This window comes from Hylobates moloch, unplaced genomic scaffold, assembly GCF_009828535.3.
Source record: "Hylobates moloch isolate HMO894 unplaced genomic scaffold, HMol_V3 SCAFFOLD_5, whole genome shotgun sequence".
NCBI classification, from domain to species: Eukaryota; Metazoa; Chordata; class Mammalia; order Primates; family Hylobatidae; genus Hylobates; species Hylobates moloch.
This window is the reverse complement of record NW_026652280.1, coordinates 93,631,552-93,654,114: the sequence shown is the minus strand read 5'-3', so window position 1 is coordinate 93,654,114 and position 22,563 is coordinate 93,631,552. Positions and strand designations below refer to the sequence as shown.

The following is a 22,563-nucleotide window of genomic DNA, read 5'->3' as shown; positions in this document are numbered from 1 at the left end:
CACCAGACTTTCTTTTTTTGTATTTTTAGTAGAGATGGGATTTCACCATGTTGCCCAGGCTTGTCTTGAACTCCTGAGCTCAGGCAATCTGCCCACCTTGGCCTCCCAAAGTGCTAGGATTACAGGTGTGAGCCACCGTGCCTGGCCATTGTTATTTGACAATTCAAAAATATACTTTTTTTTGAAGTATGCATTTGATTTTGGAGTTTTCAATCCATAAATTTAGCTGAATCTTTACAAGCCATTAAGAATGCAACATGAGGCTGGGCACGGTGGTTCATGCCTATAATCCCAGCACTTTGGGAGGCCGGTGGGCGGATCACAAGGTCAGGAGATCAAGACCATCCTGGCGAACACAGTGAAACCCCATCTCTACTAAAAATACAAAAAAATTAGCGGGGTGTGGTGGCAGGCGCCTGTAGTCCCAACTATTCTGGAGGCTGAGGCAGGAGAATGGCGTGAACCCGGGAGGCGGAGCTTGCAGTGAGCCGAGATCGCGACACTGCATTCCAGCCTGGGCGACAGAGCGAGACTCCGTCTCAAAAAAAAAAAAAAAAAAAAGCAACATGAGAATATAGACAGAAACTAAGTTACTCAGTTATCAAGTTGAGCCCTTAACAACTTAATAGCTGTAGTTTATGAGGTATACCTTTGTATGAATTATATGCAGCTTTCTGTTAAAGTTCTAAAATTTGCCCTGTTAAAAAGAAAAGTGGTTGTGAAACTTTTTTGTAGGAGAGTAGCATCACTAAGTCTCTATAATGGCCATACAAGTAGCACCTGAATTTTTTTGTTTAATTAACCTTAACTAAAAAACACATACATACATGCTTTTTGGGCAGTTGATTTTATTACAGCCTTTTACTCTCCCCACCCCCCACCTGTTTTTTTTGTTGTTGTTGTTTTGTTTTTTGTGTTTTTTTTTTGAGACGGAGTCTCGCTGTCACCCAGGCTGGAGTGCAGTGGCGCGATCTCGGCTCACTGCAAGCTCCGCCTCCCGGGTTCACGCCATTCTCCTGCCTCTGCCTCCTGAGTAGTTGGGACTACAGGCGCCCACCACCACGCCCGGCTAATTTTTGTATTTTTAGTAGAGACGGGGTTTCACCGTGTTAGCCAGGATGGTCTTGATCTCCTGACCTCGCGATCTGCCCGCCTCGGCCTCCCAAAGTGCTGGGATTACAGGCGTGAGCCACCGTGCCCGGCTGTTTTTAGTTTTTTAAGTAGAGACGGGGAAACAGGGTCTTACTACGTTGCCAAAGCTGATCTCAAACTCCTGGTCTCAAGTGACCCTTCTGCCTCAATCTCCCAAAGTGCTAGATTACAGGTGTAAGCCACCATGCCAGGCCCTCCTTTTACCCTAGATCTGACTTTAGAAAACTACGTTTTTAATAGTGTTCCCCATGCTGTTATACACATGAAAACAACCTAGATCTCCACTTTATACAATTAGTAACCTACCAGTGGCATCTGTGTTACTGTTCACAGTACATGAAATATGCAAGCAAAGTTGGCTACATAAGAAAATACATTTCAAATACCTTCAAAACCCAAAAAGAACACACACAATTACGTATTTTATCATTTTATTAGGAATAATTCCAAATGGGTTATGAAGAAAATGTATTCATCGAATTTGATGAGTTTTCCAAAAACTCTTAATGAAGATATGTCTGCCCAATAAACAGAACATCAGCAGAACTATCATATACTGAGCAAAAAATCAGGCTGATAACAAAAGCAACATGCAACATAAAAAAGACACAATATAAAGGAAGACAATCTGCTGAGTATTAAAAACCATCTAAATATCAATTCTTTGCAACCAGCACAGAACTAATTAGCTATCAAATCCAAACCCCGCCAAGGTTAAGTTTGGCTGATGTAGGCCAGGAGTCAATGTAGGGGGAAAAATTTCCTCAGTGCAAGAGAGCTGAGTAGTGTTTTGGATCTTTCTCTGGCTGGTACAAGCAGTATTAGAAAATCTTTTTGGCAAGGGAGAGAAATAAATACAAATGGAATGCTACATTTTTAAATTAGCAAACTGTCTCAGGAATGATAAAGGTATCAGTAAAGTAGCAAGGGGATAACTTTAAAACATTATTTGTCTGGGGCTCAAAAAACACTCAAAACAATTTATTTAAAGGTTTCACAAGAGCTATGTCCAGGCATTTACACTTATGGGAAGTAAAATTAAAAGAGGATACTTTTTTCCCAAGGAGAATTTCTTTAAAACCAAGCACATTGCTAAATAGCAACATTATACTTGGTAAACAATAATTGGCAACAAAATAAGTTTAATATTCTGCCCAAACCAGTCCCAGATACTGTTTAATAACCAAGATACAAACTAATTTTGTTGTAACAAGCCTAGACCAATTTTATCAAACATGTCCTTGGTTAGATATCCAATTTCATTTAACGTTTTGAAAGCTCATTTGACAGCCAGTCAAGTCCTTCATACAGACCAGTTCCTTGTGTTGCACAAGTGGCTTGAACATACCACTGTAAAGAAAAGACAAGAAAATACTTGATTAACAAAGATAATATATAACACCAGTGTTTAAACTTTCTTATCAAATTTAAGAGTCTTTTCACACCTCTTGATCCTCACAAAACTCTCCCATATTTAAAGCTACTTCTGGCTGGGCGTGGTGGCTCACACCTATAAATCCCAGCACTTTGGGAGGTGGAGATGGGAGGATCACTTGAGCTTAGTAGTTGAGACCAGCCTGGGTAACATGGTAAGACTCTGTCTCTATTTTTTTAGATTAAATTATTTTTTAAAAATAAAGCCACTTCTACCTATTCTGGAGGTTGCAATGAGCCGAGGCTGTGCCACTGCACTCCAGCCTGGGCGACAGAGTGAGACTCCGTCTCAATCAATCAAGCTACTTCTACCTATTCATTATATTTAGACAAGATTTTCCCCCCTCAGTCATTCAGCTTTCTTTTCAGTACTGGTTTTTGGTTCCCTTTTAGTAAACTTTCTACCACTTAATCTGAAAAGAGAAATCATGGGGAAATTAGTAACTAATAAACTACCCATCTGGTTTTTATAACTCTCGTTTCCCATAAAACTAAACTCAAAGTAGAAGAGGCAAATTTTTGAAAGAGTAGGGTTTGTTAGGCCGGGCGTGGTGGCTCACGCCTGTAATCCCAGCACTTTGGGAGGTTGAGGGGGGTGGATCACGAGGTCAGGAGATCGAGACCTTCCTGGCTAACGCAGTGAAACCCCGTCTCTACTAAAAATACAAAAAATTAGCCAGGCTTGGTGGTGGGCACCTGTAGTCCCAGCTACTCAGGAGGCTGAGGCAGGAGAATGGCATGAACCCAGAAGGCGGAGCTTGCAGTGAGCCGAGATCGTGCCACAGCACTCCAGCCTGGGTGACAGAGCGAGACTCCATCTCAAAAAAAAAAAAAAAAGAAAGAGTAGGGTTTGTTGATATTTTAAGGGCAAGCTTTTCTGACAATTTCAGTATCTTTAGTCTCATGCATTCCAAAAAGTTCTTGCTTTTAAATGGCAATGAATGTTATCTCTAGTAACTGTGTGAAAGTATCAAAAAAACCTAGAAAACAATTTACATTTAAGGCATAGTTTACTTTTATTAATTTTTTTTACCAGTTTAATGTTGCAAGGTCACTGCAGGTATACCATGTTGCCAATTATTTGAATACCAAATCTCAGTAACCTAGGAGGCTGGGGAAAGGCTCAAATTCATACCTTCACAGCATGGAAAACTTGTATCATTTACAGTTAGTGTAGCTTGCTTATTTATTGATTGATTGTTTTGAGGCAGAGTACTCACTCTGTTGCCCAGGCTGGAGTGCAGTGGCGTGATCTCGGCTCACTACAACCTCTGCCTCACAGGCTCAAGAGATTCTTTTGCCTTCAGCCTCCCAAGTAGCTGGGGTTACAGGCATGCACCACCACACCCAGCTAATTTTTGTAATTTTAGTAGAGACAGTTTTACCATGTTGCCCAGGCTGGTCTCGAACTCCTGGTCTCAAGTGATCCACCCACCTTCACCTCCCAAAGTGCTGGGATTACAGGTGTGAGCCACCACACCCCGCCCAGTTTATGTTCTTCAAATCAGCCTGAGATATCTCAAACAGGCAATAGGTTTTTTTTTGTTTGTTTGTTTTTTGTTTTTGACACGGAGTCTCGCTCTGTCACCCAGGCTGGAGTGCAGTGGCGCGATCTTGGCTCACTGCAACCTCTGCCGCCTGGGTTCAAGTGATTCTCCTGCCTCAGCCTCCAGAGTAGCTGGGCTTGCAGGTGCCTGCCACTGCGCCTAATTTTTTTGTAGTTTTTAGTAGAGATGGGGTTTCATCATCTTGGCCATGCTGGTCTTGAATTCCTGACCTCGTGATCCACCCACCTCAGCCTCCCAAAGTGCTGGGATTATAGGCGTGAGCCACTGCATCCAGCCTGCATGCAATAGGTTCTTTGTTGTTTGTTTCATTTTTTACGGTAGCCACAGTATTTCCCTTATTTTATTTTATTTTATTTTATTTTATTTTATTTTATTTTATTTTTTTTTGAGACAGAGTCTCGCTGTCGCCCAGGCTGGAGTGCAGTGGCGCGATCTTGGCTCACTGCAGGCTCCGCCCCCCCGGGGTTCACGCCATTCTCCTGCCTCAGCCTCCAGAGTAGCTGGGACTACAGGCGCCTGCCACCTCGCCTGGCTAATTTTTTGTATTTTTAGTAGAGACGGGGTTTCACTGTGTTAGCCAGGATGGTCTTGATCTCCTGACCTCATGATCCGCCCGCCTCGGCCTCCCAAAGTGCTGGGATTACAGGCGTGAGCCACCGCGCCCGGCGTATTTCCCTTATTTACAAGTTAATGCAAAACTACTGTAAAAAGCCTGACACCAAATTTCTGATAATTTATCTCCACCACTGAATCACTGATCTACAATGATAAGCAATTTTAGAGAGGTACAATTTTTTTTTTTTTTTTTAAAGAAACAGTCTTGCTCTGTCACCCAGGCTGGGGTGCAATGGGCACAATCACAGCTCTCTGCAGCCTCCAACTTCTGGGTTCAAACAGTCCTCCCACCTCAGCCTCCCAAGTAGCTGGGACTAAAGGCACAGGCCACCACACCCAGCTAATTTTTATTTTTGTAGAGATAGGGTTTTGCTTTGTTGCCCGGGCTGGTTTGGAACACCTGGCCTCAAGCAATCCTCCTGCCTTGGCTTCCCAAAGTGTTGGGATTACAGGTGTGAGCTGTGGGACCTGGTCTCCTCCATAAGCTGTTATGTTAACAAGCAAACAAGGCTGGGCACCATGGCTGGAATCCCAGCGCTTTGGTAGGCTGAGATAGTGAGAGGATTGCTTGAGTCCAGGAGTTCAAGACCAGCCTAGCAACAAAGTGAGACCTGCCCCCATCTCCACTTTTTTTTTTTTTTTTTGAGACTGAGTTTTGCTCTTGTTGCCCAAGCTGGAGTGCAGTGGTGCGATCGAGACTCACCGCAACCTCCACCTCCCAGGTTCAAGTGATTCTCCTGCCTCAGCCTTCCTGAGTAGCTGGGATAGGCATGCACCACCACACCTGGCTAATTTTGTATTTTTAGTAGAGACAGGGTTTCTCCCTGGTTGGTCAGGCTGGTCTCGAACTCCCGACCTCAGATGATCCGCCCATCTAGGCCTCCCAAAGTGTTGGGATTACAGACATGAGCCACCGCGCCCAGCCCCCCATCTCCACTTTTAAAACAAGCAAACAAACATTACTGGACCCTTAATAAGAAAGCCAGAGTTCAAAATATTTGCTGTAGGATTACTTAAAGGATACAAAATGAAAATTAAGACTATCAATAATCTTTCCATTCCTTCCACCTCCCCCTTCAAAAAAAAAAAAAGAAAAATTAAACTATCAATAATCTTTAGACCTATTCTACAGTAGTTTTCTGTATCTTTACAAAAATCAAATAAAGGTATTTAAAGTTTATTACCATATTTTTAAATAAATGATGTGCTCATTATTTGTCCAAAGGAGATAATAAATGTTTAAACTGAATACTAGCTTACACAACTATCCTAGTAAGTCTTAATAGTCAAGAGATTAATATCAACCTCCAAATACTTACTGTTCTGTTACGAAGAGACTGAAGTCCTAGTTTATCTGTCATTTCACTGATGGCCATAGCATTTGGCAAATCCTGTTTGTTTGCAAAAAGTAGCAGCACTGCATCTCTCAACTCATCTACCAGAAGCTGGAAATAAAAGGTAAGGCATTAACAACTACCAACTGGAATCCGATTTTTGAAACTGTCTTCCTATATATACTTTACTCAGCATTGAATACATTATTAAACATTAACCTAATTTCTCAACACAAAGTTCACTCTTACAACTGAAGTCTCATATCCTTCAGTTTTTAAATCCAGAGCAAACAATCATATGCCTTCAAGTAAGACAGAACTGTTTTCCAAGTCAGTCATCCTACACCCCATTAAAGCAAATCACTCATCATTCAGCCTTCATGATTACCCATTGTCAGGACTGATAAGGGCAAGAAACACATACAGGAGTAAGATGTTTATGGCAGGCTCTTATGGTGCTTAGTAGCAGAAGTACTTAGATAGATGATGATTCTTTTCGGACTTCTAATCCTTTCCAACTACAGTGGGACAATAACACAATTATCTGGGTGTTGGCAGTATCATGAAAAATACAAAAAAAAAAGTACCAAGAACAGAAGTTGCACTGATGCATGATGCAATATAAATGAACCCTGAAAAATTATGCTAAGTGAAAAAAGTCAGTCACAAAAGAACACATTGTATGTTTTCATTTATATGAATGTCCAGAATAGGTGACTGTATAAAGACAGAGTAATTAGTGGCTGTCAGAGGCTGGGAGTGTGGTGTAGGAGAGGAAGGAAATGGGAGTGACTGCTAATGGTTCCAAGATTTCTTTGGGGGTGATGAAAATTTTCTAGTATTAGACTGTGATGACGGTTGTATGTATGCTAAAACAACTATGTCTGCTAAAAGCCATTGATATGCACATTTTAAAAGGATGACATTTATAGTATGTGAAGTATGTCTCAACAAAGCTTTTTTTTTTTTTAAGAGGGAAAGCTGGTGACGTTTGACTCAGGCAAAAATCCAACAACGACTTAGTTACACATATACTGGCACAATGGTTTTACAAACTGCCCTCTAATCTTAGGAGGAATGAATGAGAATTAAGATTTCATTTCAGTAAATATTTTATGGCTACAAGTTTAAAATCATGACAAGGATTCTCAGCAGTCTTCCTCCATTTAGTACATTTAACAACATGAACACATGAAAACATTAATCCAATCTATGGCAAGGCTGCAAAATGCCACTGTGAACCAAACATTTGTCTCTACTTTCAGAAGGAATTCCTTATCCTTAAATGGTTACTATTAAAAAACATTTCTGAAGTAATTATTGGCACAGCATAGAGAAAATGGAACCGATGACCTTGGGAACAAAACATCTGAACCAAGATTTCTAGGGTCAAAACTGCTACAGCACTATAGATTTGATATCTGTAAAATAAGGGACTGAGCTAAATCAGATATCCTCAGCCAGAGATAGGCATCAAGATTACCCATGAGGCATTCTAAAAAAACACAACACTGCTCTGCCTTCCTCCCAACTTACTGAAGTAGCTACTCTTCCATGTGTTTTTTAAAACGCTCTATAAGAGATTTTGAAGTACATTATTAAGAACCTGTGAATAATATAGTTTCTTAAGTTTATTTCTAGCCCCCCAAATCCATTTGTGTAATCTAATCATAGTCAAAATGTACTAAAACACCACCAGTTTCACCCAGAAAAGCACACCTTGAAAATGATGAACTTAAAGTATATTCTTACCATTTTCTGCAGCTCATCTGCTACTTCCTGAATTCTTTCACGATCATTGCTATCTACCACAAAAATAAGACCCTGGGGAAAAATTGTTTCAGTAAATTTTAACAGTTAAACGACACTCTCTATATGAAACAGAAGTGTAGGCAGCAAAATGGTACCAATGGTTAGACATTAGGAAGAAAATGTCTCTTTAAAAGTAAGAATTTAAGGCTATAATGCTAAAAACTGATTTGAGAACTATTTGTAAGTTTAATTTATTAGTGCTATTTCAAATCTAAAAAATTTTTATTCTTCACCAATTAACTACTTTTCTCAACTACCCTAAGAATAAATTGTATCTATTTTCCCCCTTCCCTCTGCACTCTCACATTTAAGTGAAGGTACCAAAATAGCCACAAAGTAGGAACAAAAAGAAAAATAACAAATCAAGGATCCTAAAGAATCGTGAATTTGGCCAGGCATGGTGGCTTATCCTGTAATCCCAGCACTTTGGGAGGCCAAGGCAGTCAAACGATCAGGCCTGAAATTGCTTGAACTCAGGAGTTCGAGACCAGCCTGGGCAACATGGCGAAAGGTCACCTCTACAAAAACATATAAAAATTAGCCAAGTGTGATTGTGCATGCCTTTAGTCCCAGCTGCTTGGGAGATGAGGTGGGAGGGATCATGAGCCCGAGAGACGGAGGTTGCAGGGAGCTGAGATCGCGCCACTGCACTGCAGCCTGGGTGGCAGAGCGAGACCCTATCTCAAAAAACAAACAAAAAAACCCCATGAATTTACTAACTGAATTAGCTTACTGACTCAAAGGCATGTACAGAGTGTAATAAAAAGGGGGTGGGATAGCGGGAGTGTGTACACTTTTTTTTTTTTTTTGAGATGGAATCTCACTGTCGCCCAGGCTGGAGTGCAGTGGCGCAATCTCGGCTCACTGCAAGCTCCACCTCCCGGGTTCACGCCATTCTCCTGCCTCAGCCTCTCCGAGTAGCTGGGACTACAGGCGCCCGCCACCACGCCTGGCTAATTTTTTTGTATTTTTAGTAGAGACGGGGTTTCACCGTGGTCTCGATCTCCTGACCTCGTGATCCACCCGCCTCGGCCTACACTACAGTTTTTATCTGCTTCATCATGGAAGGAAAAAATTAACTTGCTTCAGAATGCTGCCTGACAACTCTAGATCAGGAGGACATGTTAAGAAAATGATAGCAAGAAAAATCCAAGACTGGGCGCAGTGGCTCACTCCTGTAATCCCAGCACTTTGGGAAGCCAAGGCAGGAGGATCACTGGAGCCGAGCAGTTTGAGACCAGCCAGGACAATATGGCAAAACCCTATCTCTTAAAAAAAAAAATAGAAAAATTCAAGATTTACTTGATCGAGTAAGACATTCTTTAAAAAAAGGAAGGTAGTATCAATTCTTAGAGATACAAACATTAGCTTCTTTTCTCAGACAGGGTCTCAACTCTGTTGCCTAGGAGCACAGTGGCGCAGTCTTGGCTCAGTGCAGCCTTGATCCCCTGGGCTCGAATGATCCTCCCGCCTCAGCCTCCCAAGTAGCTGGGACTACAGGTGCATGCCACCACACCTAATTTTTCTATTTTTTGTAGAGATGGGGTTTCACCATGTTGCCCATGTGGTCTCAAACTCCTGGACTCAAGTGATCTCCTCATCTTGGCCTCCCAAAGTGTTGGGATTACAGGCATGAACCATGGCACCTGGCTCATTATTAGAATTCTATACTACAAGATAAATGGAAGGAATTAGGAAGCAATTAATTGAACTGTTTTTCTAAAAACTTTCAAATGGGAAAGTATAGAATTTTCAGCTAGAAAAAGGGGGCAAAAATAAAAATAATAAAATAATAAAAAAGATAAACCCTGACTCCTAAAATACTTTTGATCATGTCACTTATCACAGATTGTCTTGCACTACTGATTTATGTAAGTAACTAGGCTGGGTGCAGTGGCTTTCGCCTGTAATCCCAGCATTCTGGGAGGCCGAGACAGGTGGATCACCTGAGATCAGGAGTTCGAGACCAGCCTGGTGAAACCCCATCTCTACTAAAAATACAAAAATTAGCCGGGCATGGTGGCACACCTGTAATCCCAGTTACTTGGCAGGCAGAGGCTGCAGTGAGCTGATATTGCGCCACTGCACTCCAGCCTGGGCGACAAGAGCAAACTACACCACTAAGGGCAAAGGACTATACTACATCTTTTTTTTTTTTTTGAGACAGAGTCTCGCTCTGTCGCCCAGGCTGGAGTGCAGTGGCGCCATCTCAGCTCACTGCAAACCCCTCCTCCCAGTTTCAAATAATTCTCCTGCCTCAGCCTCCTGAGTAGCTGGGATTACAGGCGCCCACCATTACACCTGGCTAATTTTTGTATTTTTAGTAGATGGAATTTTACTATGTTGGCCAGGTTAGTCTTGAACTCCTGACCTCAGGTGATCCGCCTGCTTTGGCCTCCCAAAGTGCTGGGATTACAGGTGTGAGCCACCGCGCCCAGCCCCATCCTACATCATTTTCTATTTACCTCTCAGGATTATCACAGTACTGGGCTCTCCAGGGGCATCTAACACTTATTTTACATCCATTAAATGACAATTTCCTTTGTTTTAGCAAATTATAAGTCCATTTCCTTTATCTCTGTTGGAAACCATAACTTAATTTTTTTATTTTATTTTACACTGCATCTACACCACCTGGAAAACCATCACTTTAAATATCCTATCCTTTGAGAAAACTTTTGGCTGGCATGGCACCTCTAATCCCACCACTTTGGGAGGCTGGGGTGGGAGGATCACATGAGGTCAGGAGTTCAAGATCAGCCTGGGCAGAGTAAGACCCTGTCTCTACAAAAAAAATTAAAATTTTAGTAGGGCGTGGTGGCACATGTCTATAGTCCTAGCTACTTAGGAAGCTGAGAAGAGAGGATCACATGAGCCCAGGAGATTGACTGAAGCTGCAGTGAGCCATGATCATGCCACTGCGCTCTAGCCTGGGCAACAGAGTGAGGCCCCATCTCAAAAACAAAAAATAACGTTTGATGCTTTGGGAGCCAATACAGTGTGGTGGGAAGACAGACTCAAATTCAAATCTTACACTACTTGTTATATATATATTACCTAATCCTTGAATATGCCTCATCTAAATAAAATAAAAATACTACTAACTTCATAAGCTTGTTAAAGATTAAATGCAATCACAGAGGTATAAAAGATCTATCACTGTTCTTGGCTGATCATGGGCATTTATTTAGCAAATATGTCTCCTCCTTTCCATATTTCAAAAGCTACTTCTTTTTAGAACCAAACCTTCCATTTTTTTGTTTCTTCTTTTTTTCAAAAAAGAGGCAAGGTCTCCTTTTGTCCCCCAGGCTGGAGTACAGAGGCAAAACCATAGCTCACTTCAGCCTCCAACTCCTGTGCTCAGGTGATCCTTCCACCTCAGCCTCTCAAGTAGCTGGGACTACAGGAGTATGTCACCATGCCCAGGTAATTTTTTTAAAATTTTTTTTTGTAGAGACAGGGTTTCACTCTGTTGCCTGGACTGGTCTTGAACTGCTAATGGCCTCAAGTGATCCTCATGTCATGGCCTCCCAAAGTGTTGGTGTTTCAGGCACAAGCCATAGCACCCAGTCCTGAAACCTACCCTTTACAAGAGGTAATGCCCCTAAAAGGGACTTAATTTTATCTTGACTACTAACTTTCCATTTTTATTCTTTTTTTTTTTTTTTTAAATGTAAAGACAGGGCCTTGCTATGTTCCCCAGGCTGGCCTCAAACTCCTGAGCTCAAGCGATCCTCCCACCTCAGCCTCCCAAAGTGCTGAGAGTACAGGCATGAGCCACTGCACCCAGCCTTTATTTGTTTTAAAATGCAAATAATGCTATCAGTCCCAAAGTAACATTATTGAGAAGGAGAATTATTTTAGGAATTAATCCCTAATTATTTTCTTCCTGGAACAGCCTAGAATCAAGACTGAAGAAATGCTAGGATTCTACAGATAAGCCCAGCTGCTATGAGATTATTTTAAAAGCCAAATATTTGCTTATTTACAATGGCAAATTAGTTGGAATTATCTCATAAGAGGAATTTACTACACACTGTGCCATGGTTTGTTAGTACAAGTTAGAAACATGGTTAAAGCTATAGTTTCTTTTAAATTTTATAGCTAGAAGAACTGATCAGTAATGCTGGGAATGCAAGCTAAGAGCTTAGCTTTGATTCTATCAGGTAACACATAAACCTTTCTCCAGCTAGCGTGAACTCCCTAGGAAGTAGTACTTGGACTTTTAATTCTAAGGTGGTCCAAAGAGGCCAGAATTGGGTCTAATCTCAAATTAAGAATGCAAAGTAAATTACAAAGCATTCTAAACAAATCTAGGGATAAACCCAGGGTTACCCTTGGTCAAGAATTATTAGGCTTAAGGATTAGCAAGGTTTTACTTCATATCTAACTCTTTCAAAATATATTGGCCAAGCGCAGTAGCTCACGCCTGTAATCCCAGCACTTTGGGAAGCCCAGGCAGGTGGATCACATGAGGTCAGGAGATTGAGACCAGCCTGGCCAACATGGTGAAACCCTGTCTCTACTAAAAATACAAAATTAGCCAGGTGTGGTGGCGCATGCTTGAAGTCCCAGCTATTTGGGAGGCTAAGGCAGGAGAATGGCTTGAACTCGGGAGGCAGAGATGCAGTGAGCCAAGATTGAGCCATAGCCTGGGTGACATGACGAGAACTCCATCTCAAAAAAAATAAAAAAACAGTCTAGACGGTAGAGCACATTACAGATGAGTATCAAACAACACAGCACTGGTTACATCCTAGTAACTGAAGCTGCATAATACATACCTGTGAGTTTATTATGCTATTCTATTTGTATGTGTACAGATTGAGTTTCCTTAATCCAAAAATCCAAATCCAAAACTTCCTGAGCCCCAACATAACAAAGGAAAAACTCCCTGGAGTATATCGGATTTTGGATTTCTGGATTTAGGATGCTCAACTGGATACAATGCAAATATTCCAAAACCCCAAAATTCTGAGATCAGAAACAGTGGTTTCTGGTCCCAAGAATTTCGGATAAGGAATGTTCACCTTGTATTTAACATTTTCCATAAGGAAGCTTTTTAAAGCACGTGCCTCTGTATCAAATATCTTTTCTAGTCACAGCTATATTGATGACCATAAACATTCTACTTTTTTTTTTTTTTTTTGAGACACAGTCTCGCTTTGTCGCCCATGCTGGAGTGCAATGGTGCGATCTTGGCTCACTGCAACCTCCACCTCCCGGGTTCAAGCGATTCTCCTGCCTCAGCCTCCTGAGTAGCTGGGATTACAGGTACGCGCCACCACACCCAGCTAATTTTTGTATTTTTAGTAAAGATGGGGTTTCACTGTTGGTCAGGCTGGTCTTGAACTCCTGACCTCGTGATCCGCCCGCCTCAGCATCCCAAAGTGCTGGGATCACAGGCGTGAGCCAGCGCGCCTGGCCTAAACATTCTCATTTTTAAATTAAAAAGTATACCACTTATTTAATATGACATACTATGTAAACCTGGTTGTCCAGCCACTCACCTAGGGTATTCACTGCCACTGATGGCAATAAACCCCACTTGTATGCAATGTTTTAAGAAGCTGATAACAAGATGACATTGCAAATCTTAAAGTGGCAGTGATATTACACTTAAAAAAAAATTACTAACTTAAGTAGTAAACAAAAACTGACAAGAAATTCCTTGGGTGGTGGAAAAAACAATCGAGGTGGGACCAGGTTAAACAAAGGCAGAGTGAGAACAAACTCTCCCATCTTGGGTAAGTCATTCCAAGTTTCAGTTTCCTCATATGTAAGAGAGTTAGATTAGAACAGTGGTTCTCAGCAGGGAGCAATTTTGCCCCCAGGGGATATTTTGCAGGTGTGGAGAGATTTTTGGCTGCTAGTTGAGGGCAGCTGCTATTGCCGTCTAGTGGGTAGAGGACAAGGATGCCACTAAACAACCTACAATGCATAGAGAGCCCTCCCCATACCCAACAACAAAGAATAACCCAGCCCAAAATGTCAATAGTGCTGTGCTGTAATATACCAGACCAGTAGTATCACCACAACCCAAGAACTTGCTAGAAATACAGAATCTCAGGCCTTAGCTAGGACCTGTGGACTCAATGTATATTTTTAACAAATACCCAGGTGATTGATACGCATATTAAAGTTTAAGAAACACTACTGTACCTGGATTATATCCCCTAAGATTCTGATTCAAGTGGTCTAGGGGACGATCCAGGTCTTGCGATTTTCAAAGCTCCCCATGTGATTCTTATGTGCCACCCCCAAATTTGAGAACTCCTGTTCTACAGGATCACTAAAGTCTCTTCCATGCCAGTATTATATATACATACTATGTGGCAATATAAAAATATCTTACAAATCAATGCAGCGAACTGACCTTACTGTATTTAATAAAGTAAACAAGTAACTGGGCTAAACAAAGGACTATCAATTGTCTTACATTCATCAGAAACTACAATGACAGTTTATATAGACCTTACTTTCTAAACTAAGATGGAAAGCAAAGAACTATGGATAAGAGACCTAATTCATTCTTGGGAAGTACACCAGCACCCACCCCATCTTCCAAACACTTACCGTAATTGCTTTACAACTCTTCCACCCTACATAAGTTAGTCTTCAAGGCATAAGTGAGAGTCCACTGAAGAATGTGGAAGTGGTGATAAGACAAATGCCAACTCATAGTAAACACCAATATCCAAGTAAATACTAGATACTAATATAAACTTTAGAGCACGAAACCCAAAGAGAAAAGTTATAAAGACATACAGTATCCCTTACCTGGGTATTCTGGAAGTAATGCTTCCAGAGAGGCCTAATTCTATCTTGACCACCAACATCCCATACTGTGAAACAAATGTTCTTATATTCTACTGTTTCCACATTAAAACCTACAAAGAAAAACAAAAATGACCGCTGTGCAGCGTCATTAAGAAAATAAAACCTTTTATTGTGGAATTTTCTTAGAATAGTGTTTTAAAAGTACTTCGTTTTATTTTTTAAAAAAATATTTAAACCTAAACATCAACAGAGACAAGGTCTCATTATGTTACGCAGGCTGGTCTTGAACTCCTGGGCTCAAGCGATCCACCCGCCTCGGCCTCCCAAAGTGCTGGGATTACAGGCATGAGCCACCACACCCAGCCTGTTTTAAAAGTACTTCTAAGATAATCAACACGCTTAACAAAAAGACAATCTCAAAACTAGACTGTATATATTTCACTTTACAACACATCATCATGATATAAAGTCATCTGTAAACTTTCTTACCAATGGTAGGAATGGTGGTGACTATCTCCCCTAACTTCAGTTTATACAGTATGGTTGTCTTGCCAGCAGCATCCAATCCAACTAGAAGAAGACATTATAGATTTAAAATCCAGACCAAAAGCACACTCCAAGAAATAATTTTACAATAAATTTATAGTTCAAAAGTAGAAGTTGACTGTTCAAGACAACTTCTAAATGAGTTAGAAATGAAATGATCTTATTTCTGATTCCCAAAGGCAACACTTCCTACAGAAAGCCTTTCCATTCTTCTTTCTAGACCAAGAGAGACAGCATGTACTAGTAAAAGGAAACAAGTATATAGCTGGCTTAGGCTCTAATCTCTAGCTTTGCGACAAACTAGTTGAGTGACTTTAGGATACTGAGGCCAGAGAAATTAGCCATAAATAAAGGGACTGGATCAGATCATCTAAGATCTCTTCCAATTAAATTCTATGAACTACCAGCATTTTTTGGGGGGGCGAGGGGGGCAGGGGAGCGGGGGATATACTCTCGCTCTGTTGTCCAGGCTGGAGTGAAGTGGCATGATCTCAGCACACTGTAACCTCCACCTCCGGGGTTCAAGCAATTCTCCTGCCTCAGCCTCCCGAGTAGCTGGGACTACAGGCGCCTACCACCACGCCCGGCTAATTTTTGTATTTTTAGTAGAGACGGGGTTTCACCATGTTGGCCAGGCTGGTCTCAAACTCCTGGCCTCAAGTGATCTGCCAGCCTGGACCTGCCAAAGTGCTGGGATTACAAGCGTAAGCCACCGTGCCCAGCCATACTACCATTTTTAAAAACACAAATTAGAAGTTGATTCAGACAACACGTAAGTGAATAAAGAATTATCTTAAGATTTGTAAAAATATTTTCTCTTATTTACAGAGTAAAATATGGGTAACAGATTTTGATGCTAAGGGGTAAAAATACAATGGTATAACTACGTCCTAGTGGTTGTAACTATGTTCTAATGAACTTAATATAACTATGTCCTAGTGACCTTATAATGATAATAACGGAAGATGAAGCCAATTTTACCCCTGCTTAAATCCGTTTTAACATTAAATGTGCCAAAATGAAAACCAAAGTCTGATTAACCTGTGTTATAAAAATGGCCCTATCATATTACCTAATGTAAATGACGAGTTAATGGGTGCAGCACACCAACATGGCACATGTATACATATGTAACAAACCAGCACGTTGTGCACATGTACCCTAGAACTTAAAGTATAATTTAAAAAAGACCCTATCACATTCATCTACAATATAAGTAATATCTAAATTTTATATATATATTTTTTTGAGACAGAGTATCACTGTGTCACCCAGGCTGAAGTGCAATGGTGTGATCTCAGCTCACTGCAACCTCCATCTCCCAGGTTCAAGCGATTCTCCTACCTCAGCTTCCCAAGTAACTGGGATTACAGGCACGTGCCACCACACCCCAGCTAATTTGTATTTTTAGTAGAGACGGGGTTTCACCATGTTGGCCAGGCTGGTCTTGAACTCCTGACCTCGGGAGATCTGCCCGCCTCAGCACCTCAAAGTGCTGTGATTACAGGTGTGAGCCACTGTGCCTGGCCAAAATTCTTAAAATGATTCATTTGAGGCAGAAGTACAAGTAGGGAGGAATGTGTTTGCTTGTGAAAAAAAAATCCACACTAGAACAAGAGGCTATACCTCCTTTTAGGGTGACAGTGAAGAACAAATTAAATGCTTGTAAGTATGAATCTCTCAAAACCTGAATATTCTGCAGTGTTTGCTAAAGCCCTCACAAATGAAAGATCAATATCTAATAACCTCACTAAATCTATCTTGTTCTTAGGATATCATATATGGTCACCTGGATTTATCTTATCACAGATTTTCGTATTGATTCAATCGAGTATTGATTTAAGCAAGGACACTTTCTTAATATTTAAATCAAAGCATGACTTAGCTCTCACTTACCTAATTTACATTCCTATGCAAGTAAGTCTATCTTTTATCAGTTCAAAACAGAACTGAAGGCTACAGGCAATTCTGATTCCTTCTACCCTCTTAACAACCCTTTCTACTCTGTACCCTACCAAGAATAACTTTAAGTTCTTTTTGGAGACTCAAGCCTTTTATTCCTTTGTCCTGTAAAACCCTGTTCCCCACTTCGTACTCGGATACAGGTTTATTCCTTCCCAAATACTAGTCAGTGTGATCAGCCCACATCAAGCCCTCATTCATGAGCATAATAATAAAAACCAACTGTTATAAAAGTGTTTTATTTTTTGAGCATGGAACATTATCAAAAAAATCAGAAAACATAATTCTAAAAAATACATAAAAAGGAGCTACATTAAAGTTTGGCATCTTTAGTAACAAGATATAAAACAAGGGGGGGTGGCAAAAAACAACTGGATCTTCAAATGGTTCAACAAAGCTGTCTCTTGAAAGCATCAGATTTTTAAGTTAACCAAAATTAACCTTTAAATTCAAATATGATTAAGCCAAGTCAGAATTGAAACTGAGACGCTGATTAGGAAACACACACACACACGCACACACAAAACTATGGTACCTGCCAGTTATCACCGGAGGTCCAACTGGACCTCAGATTGTCATTTAAAAACAATGTAAGGCCTGGCACTGTGGCTCATGCCTGTAATCACAGTACTTTGGGAGGCTGAGGTGGGCGGATCACCTGAGGCCAGGAGTTTGAGACCAGCCTGGCCAACATGGTAAAACCCCATCTCTACTAAAAATATAAAAACTAGCTGGATGTGGTGGCACATGCCTATAATCTCAGCTAATCGGGAGGCTGGGGCAGGAGAATCGCTTGAACCCAGGAGGTGGATGTTGTAGTGAGCCGAGATCATGCCATTGCACTCAAGCCTGGACAACAAGAGCGGAACTCGGTCTCAAAAAAAAAAAAAAAAAAGTAAATCCAAAAATATTGACAAAGAATGGAAGAAATCCAAGACAAATCATGATTATATCATTTTAAATTATACAAATGCATGTAGGTAATCCAAGTTTTCTTTTAATAGGTTTTATATGTGCTTGTATGAATATTGTATGAATAATTAGTTTCCTTGCTTCTCTACTGATAGGAATTTTTTTTACCCAAAAAACATGTATTACTTTTATGAAAAGAGAAAGAAAATTGTCCAAGTAGATTTTTTTTTATTAAAATGTTGGGCTGTTTACATTTCCTGATGTATCTTTTTGAAGACGACTGCTTAAGGGCTTTAAATATATAATATTTTACATACTCATTTTACTTTTTTAAAAAGGGAAGTGTTTACAAAATCATGCAACCATTTCTATGTCACCCCAGAATTCAAGGGGAAAAAATAATGCACCCATAATGACTTTTAAGTATCCACAAATTATTTTCTAAATATAAATTACAAGACAACAGTTTAATGGCTCACAGCAACACAGAATGTATCTTATGCAGTTGTATCAAAAATAACAATGCTGTATAAATGCAAACTAAGAGTTTTTTTAAAAAGGTATTTATAAGCTTTAATGCACGAATTAAACATATACAGTCATCACTTAAAACTTATAGTTCTTTACTCAAAAACATATTGGTCCAACAATTTTGAGCCACTTTAGTCATTTCTTATGTATTTCCTTAATGTTGCAATATTTGGCAATGAAATTTCTCCACAAAATGAAAACTATTACCAATTTTCAACTAGCCGAGATAAGACTAATCTGTATAGCCCAGCAATGGTCTCCCTCCCCTCCATGTCCACAAACAAGCAACTGTATTTAAAGATGTACTGGAATACTTGTTCTCCTTAACTAGACCTGTACTTTGACCAAAGTGTTACTATAGCAGGAAAACTACCTCAGAAATCTGCCAGACAGGCAGTCACTCACACCTGTAATCCTAGCACTTTGGGAGGCTGAGGCGGGCGGATCGCTTGAGCCCAGGAGTTTGAAACCAGCCTGGTCAACATAGCGAGATCCATCTTTAAAGAAGAAAAAGTAAATTAGCTGGGAAGCTGTGCATGGTGGCTCACACCTGTAATCCCAGCATGTTGGGAGGCTGAGGCAGGTGGATTGCCTGAGCTCAGGAGTTTGTGACCAGCCTGGACAATATGGCAAAACCCTGTCTCTACAAAAAAAATACAAAAATTAGCCAGGTGTGAGTGGGGCACAGTGGCTCACACCTGTATCCCAGCACTTTGGGAAGCCAAGGCAGGTGGATCGCCTGAAGTCAGGAGTTAGAGACCAGCCTGACCAACACGGAGAAACCCCGTCTCTACTAAAAATACAAAATTAGCCAGGTGTGGTGGTGCATGTCTGTAATCCCAGCTACTTGGGAGACTAAGGCAGGAGAATCGCTTGAACCTGAGAGGCGGAGGTTGCAGTGAGCCGAGATCACGCCATTGCACTCCAACCTGGGCAACAAGAGCAAAACTCTGTCTCAAAAAACAAAAAAATTAGCCAGGTGTGATGGCACATGCCTGTAGTCCCAGCTACTGGGGGAGGCTGAGATGGGAGGATCACTTGACCCCAGGAGGTCAAGGCTGCAGTGAGCTGTGATTGCACCACTGTGCTTCAGCCTGGGCAACAGAGTTGAGACCCTGTCTCAAAACAAACAAAAATTAGGCAGGGTATATTCCCAGCTACATGGGAGGCTGAGGCAGGAGGATCCCTTGAGCCCAGGGGATCAAGGCTGCAGCGAGCCATGATCACACCACTACACTTCAGCCTGAGCAACAGAGCAAGATCTTGTCTCAAACAAGGCCAGGCCCCGTGGCTCACGCCTGTACTCCCAGCACTTTAGGAGGCTGAAGTGGGCGGATCACGAGGTCAGCAGTTCGCCACCAGCCTGGCCAACATGGTGAAACCTGGTCTCTACTAAAAATACAAAAATTAGCTAGGTGTGGTGGCTGGCGCCTGTAATCCCAGCTACTTGGGAGGCTGAGGCACGAGAATCGCTTGAACCTGGGAGGCGGAGGTTACAGTGAGCCCAGACCGCGCCACTGCACTCCAGCCTGGGCAACAGAGCAAGACTCTGTCTCAAAAAAACAAACAAAAAAAACCCAAAAAACAAACCTTTGCCCATACTTTCATCAATCACAAAAGACTAAGGAAATGAAAAATAGCAATTCATTTATAATAAATCTTAAGTAAAAAGACCAATATACTGTGTTCTGGAACATAACCACATATTGTTAAATCTCTTTAAGGAACAGACTGGAAATTCATTTATCACAGTCCGAAGTCCTCCCATTAACTTCCGATCCTTTTTCAGACTGCCAACTTTCAGCCACTTAAAACTTAAATATGCTTGCCCTCCTAAAATAATTCTGTCCTCTTGACAAATGAAATCTAAGAAACCCTGAAAAATACTTTATGAATGAATCATAAACAATTGATTCACAAAGTGTAAGTATGCTAAGAGGAAAATAAACATGAGCCAATGTATATACTGTTACTCTTTATATACCCTGAAATATTACAGAAGCTTGTGTTTGCAAGCTTTTGATGGTAGTACAGCTCGAAAATAAAACCTCCGGCCGGGCGCGGTGGCTCACGCCTGTAATCCCAGCACTTTGGGAGGACTGGGTAGGTGGATCACCTGAGGTCAGGAGTTCGAGACCAGACTGGCCAACATGGTGAAACCCCTAATAATACAAAAAATTAGCCAGGCGTGGTGTTGCATGCCTGTAATCCCAGCTACTCGGGAGGCTGAGGCAGGAGAATCCCTTGAACCCGGGAGGTGGAGGTTGCAGTGAGCCGAGATTGCGCCATGCACTCCAGCCTGGGTGACAAGAGCAAAACTCCGTCTCCAAAAAAAAAAAAAAGAGAGAAAATAAAACCTCCTCCGGTAGAAAACAAGCTAATGAACCAACAAGCTTCAACGTTCAAAGTTAGAGGGGCTTCTTTCAGCGTTATTCTAGTCCATGGAGCTCAGCTGTGATGTAGACCGCTCACAGTAAGCGGGAGCGGTTGCTTACTTCAGCCAACTGACAGCCTTTCTCCCTCAGCTGAGCAAAAACACGCCCCCTAAAAAGTAGTTTTTAAAAAGTTAATTTTCTAAAAAGAAATTTAAAAAAAAATTGTAGTTACTATTTAACAAGGCTACTATAAAATTCAGCGTCATGATGTTCAGTTGTTACTTGAAAATTTATCAGGTATTTTTTAAAAATTCGTTTCTAAAATTTCTTTGCATTAGACCTTAGGCCGGCTAAAAATAAGCTTGAAAACCTAGGAGAATAAACCAAATACATTTAAAGTTTTTGAAAATAGCCAAAGAAATAGAAGATAAGCTCAGTTTTCGGAGAATGAGATTAACAAGGAGGGAAAAACTTGAAACGGAATCCAGCGCAAGGCCAAGTTTAGCAAAGTGAGCGCTGAAGGACTCCAGACTCTTCGGAAACCTTGGGTGCTCCCTGGCCACCGCAACTTCCTGCCCCGGGCGGCTCCAGGCTCCGGGTGGCCGCTGGTTCACATACCAATGGAGTGCGCAGGGACCGTACACGAAACGCAGAGGGGGAGGGAAAAGGCTGGAGTTGCTCTGCCTCCCTCCTGACCGCTGTCCACACCCGGGCAAGAAGATATGCAGATCGCACCCCCAGAAAGGGCCTCCCCAAGTGTTTGCTTCCCAGAGTTGGCTTTCTCCACATCTCTGCCCAATGTTGTCCACCCTCCAATAAGATCAAGGAGAAAAAGCCAAGTCCAGAAAGAAGTCTTGCCCGAAGCCCTGTCCCTGTCTCGTCTGGCGACAGATCGGGGGCGGGAGGGGGATCGCTCACCCTCCGCTCCATTGTTCCCCCTTAAGAATTCCTCCCGACCCCCGACCCGGCGCCCCTCCCCCACCACAGCGGGCGGAGGGAAAAACAGGCCCAGAGGCCACCCCAATTGTGGAGCCCCTGCCTTTCCCAGGTCCCGCCTCGACTCGCAGCCCCTCACTCACCCATCAAAATGCGCATCTGCTTCTTGCCAAATAGGCGGGAGAAGAGGGAGGAGATAGTGAGGCCCATGGCGGTAGTGGCACTTGTGATGGGCAGAAGCAGAAGGGGTTTGGGGCGACCCCGTGCTTTCTCCTTTCAAGCTCCGAGGCAAACTAAAGAGGGAAGAGAAAGAGCGGGGGAAGAAAGAGGGAGGCAGGTACGTCTCGCTGGCCGCTGTGCCGATGAAGATCCGGCACAGGAATAAGCCGGTAGAGGACCTGCTAGGCGACTGGAGCGGCAGCTCCGGCTCTAGCCTTTAGGCTCTATCTGTGCCACGTCACGCGGCGGCCGCGGCGACTCCAGCAGCGGCCCGGCCCCTCCAACGCGGACAGAATAGCGTCACCACCGCCCCATCCCCCTGCGCTTCCGGTGCGCCCGAGCCACTGCGCTTGCGCACGCAGGGGATTGGCCAGTTTCGCTGACGTG

The 22,563-nt window shown here is 42.1% G+C and overlaps 2 protein-coding genes across 2 annotated transcripts in view; one reads left to right on the top strand and one right to left on the bottom strand.

The window, feature by feature from the left end:
• The window catches only part of PDE12 (phosphodiesterase 12), a 95,768-nt gene that overhangs the window by 14,396 nt on the left and 58,809 nt on the right, over nucleotides 1-22,563 (top strand). The gene's annotated exons all lie outside the window — the stretch shown is intronic.
• On the bottom strand, nucleotides 1,567-22,469 carry ARF4 (ADP ribosylation factor 4). The gene is made up of 6 exons (XM_032153943.2): nucleotides 22,101-22,469; nucleotides 15,185-15,265; nucleotides 14,696-14,805; nucleotides 7,856-7,927; nucleotides 6,089-6,214; nucleotides 1,567-2,502 (listed from the first exon to the last, which is right to left on the bottom strand). Exons 1-6 carry the CDS (start codon nucleotides 22,165-22,167, stop codon nucleotides 2,416-2,418), a joined length of 543 nt encoding a protein of 180 aa, XP_032009834.1. The 5' UTR covers nucleotides 22,168-22,469; the 3' UTR covers nucleotides 1,567-2,415.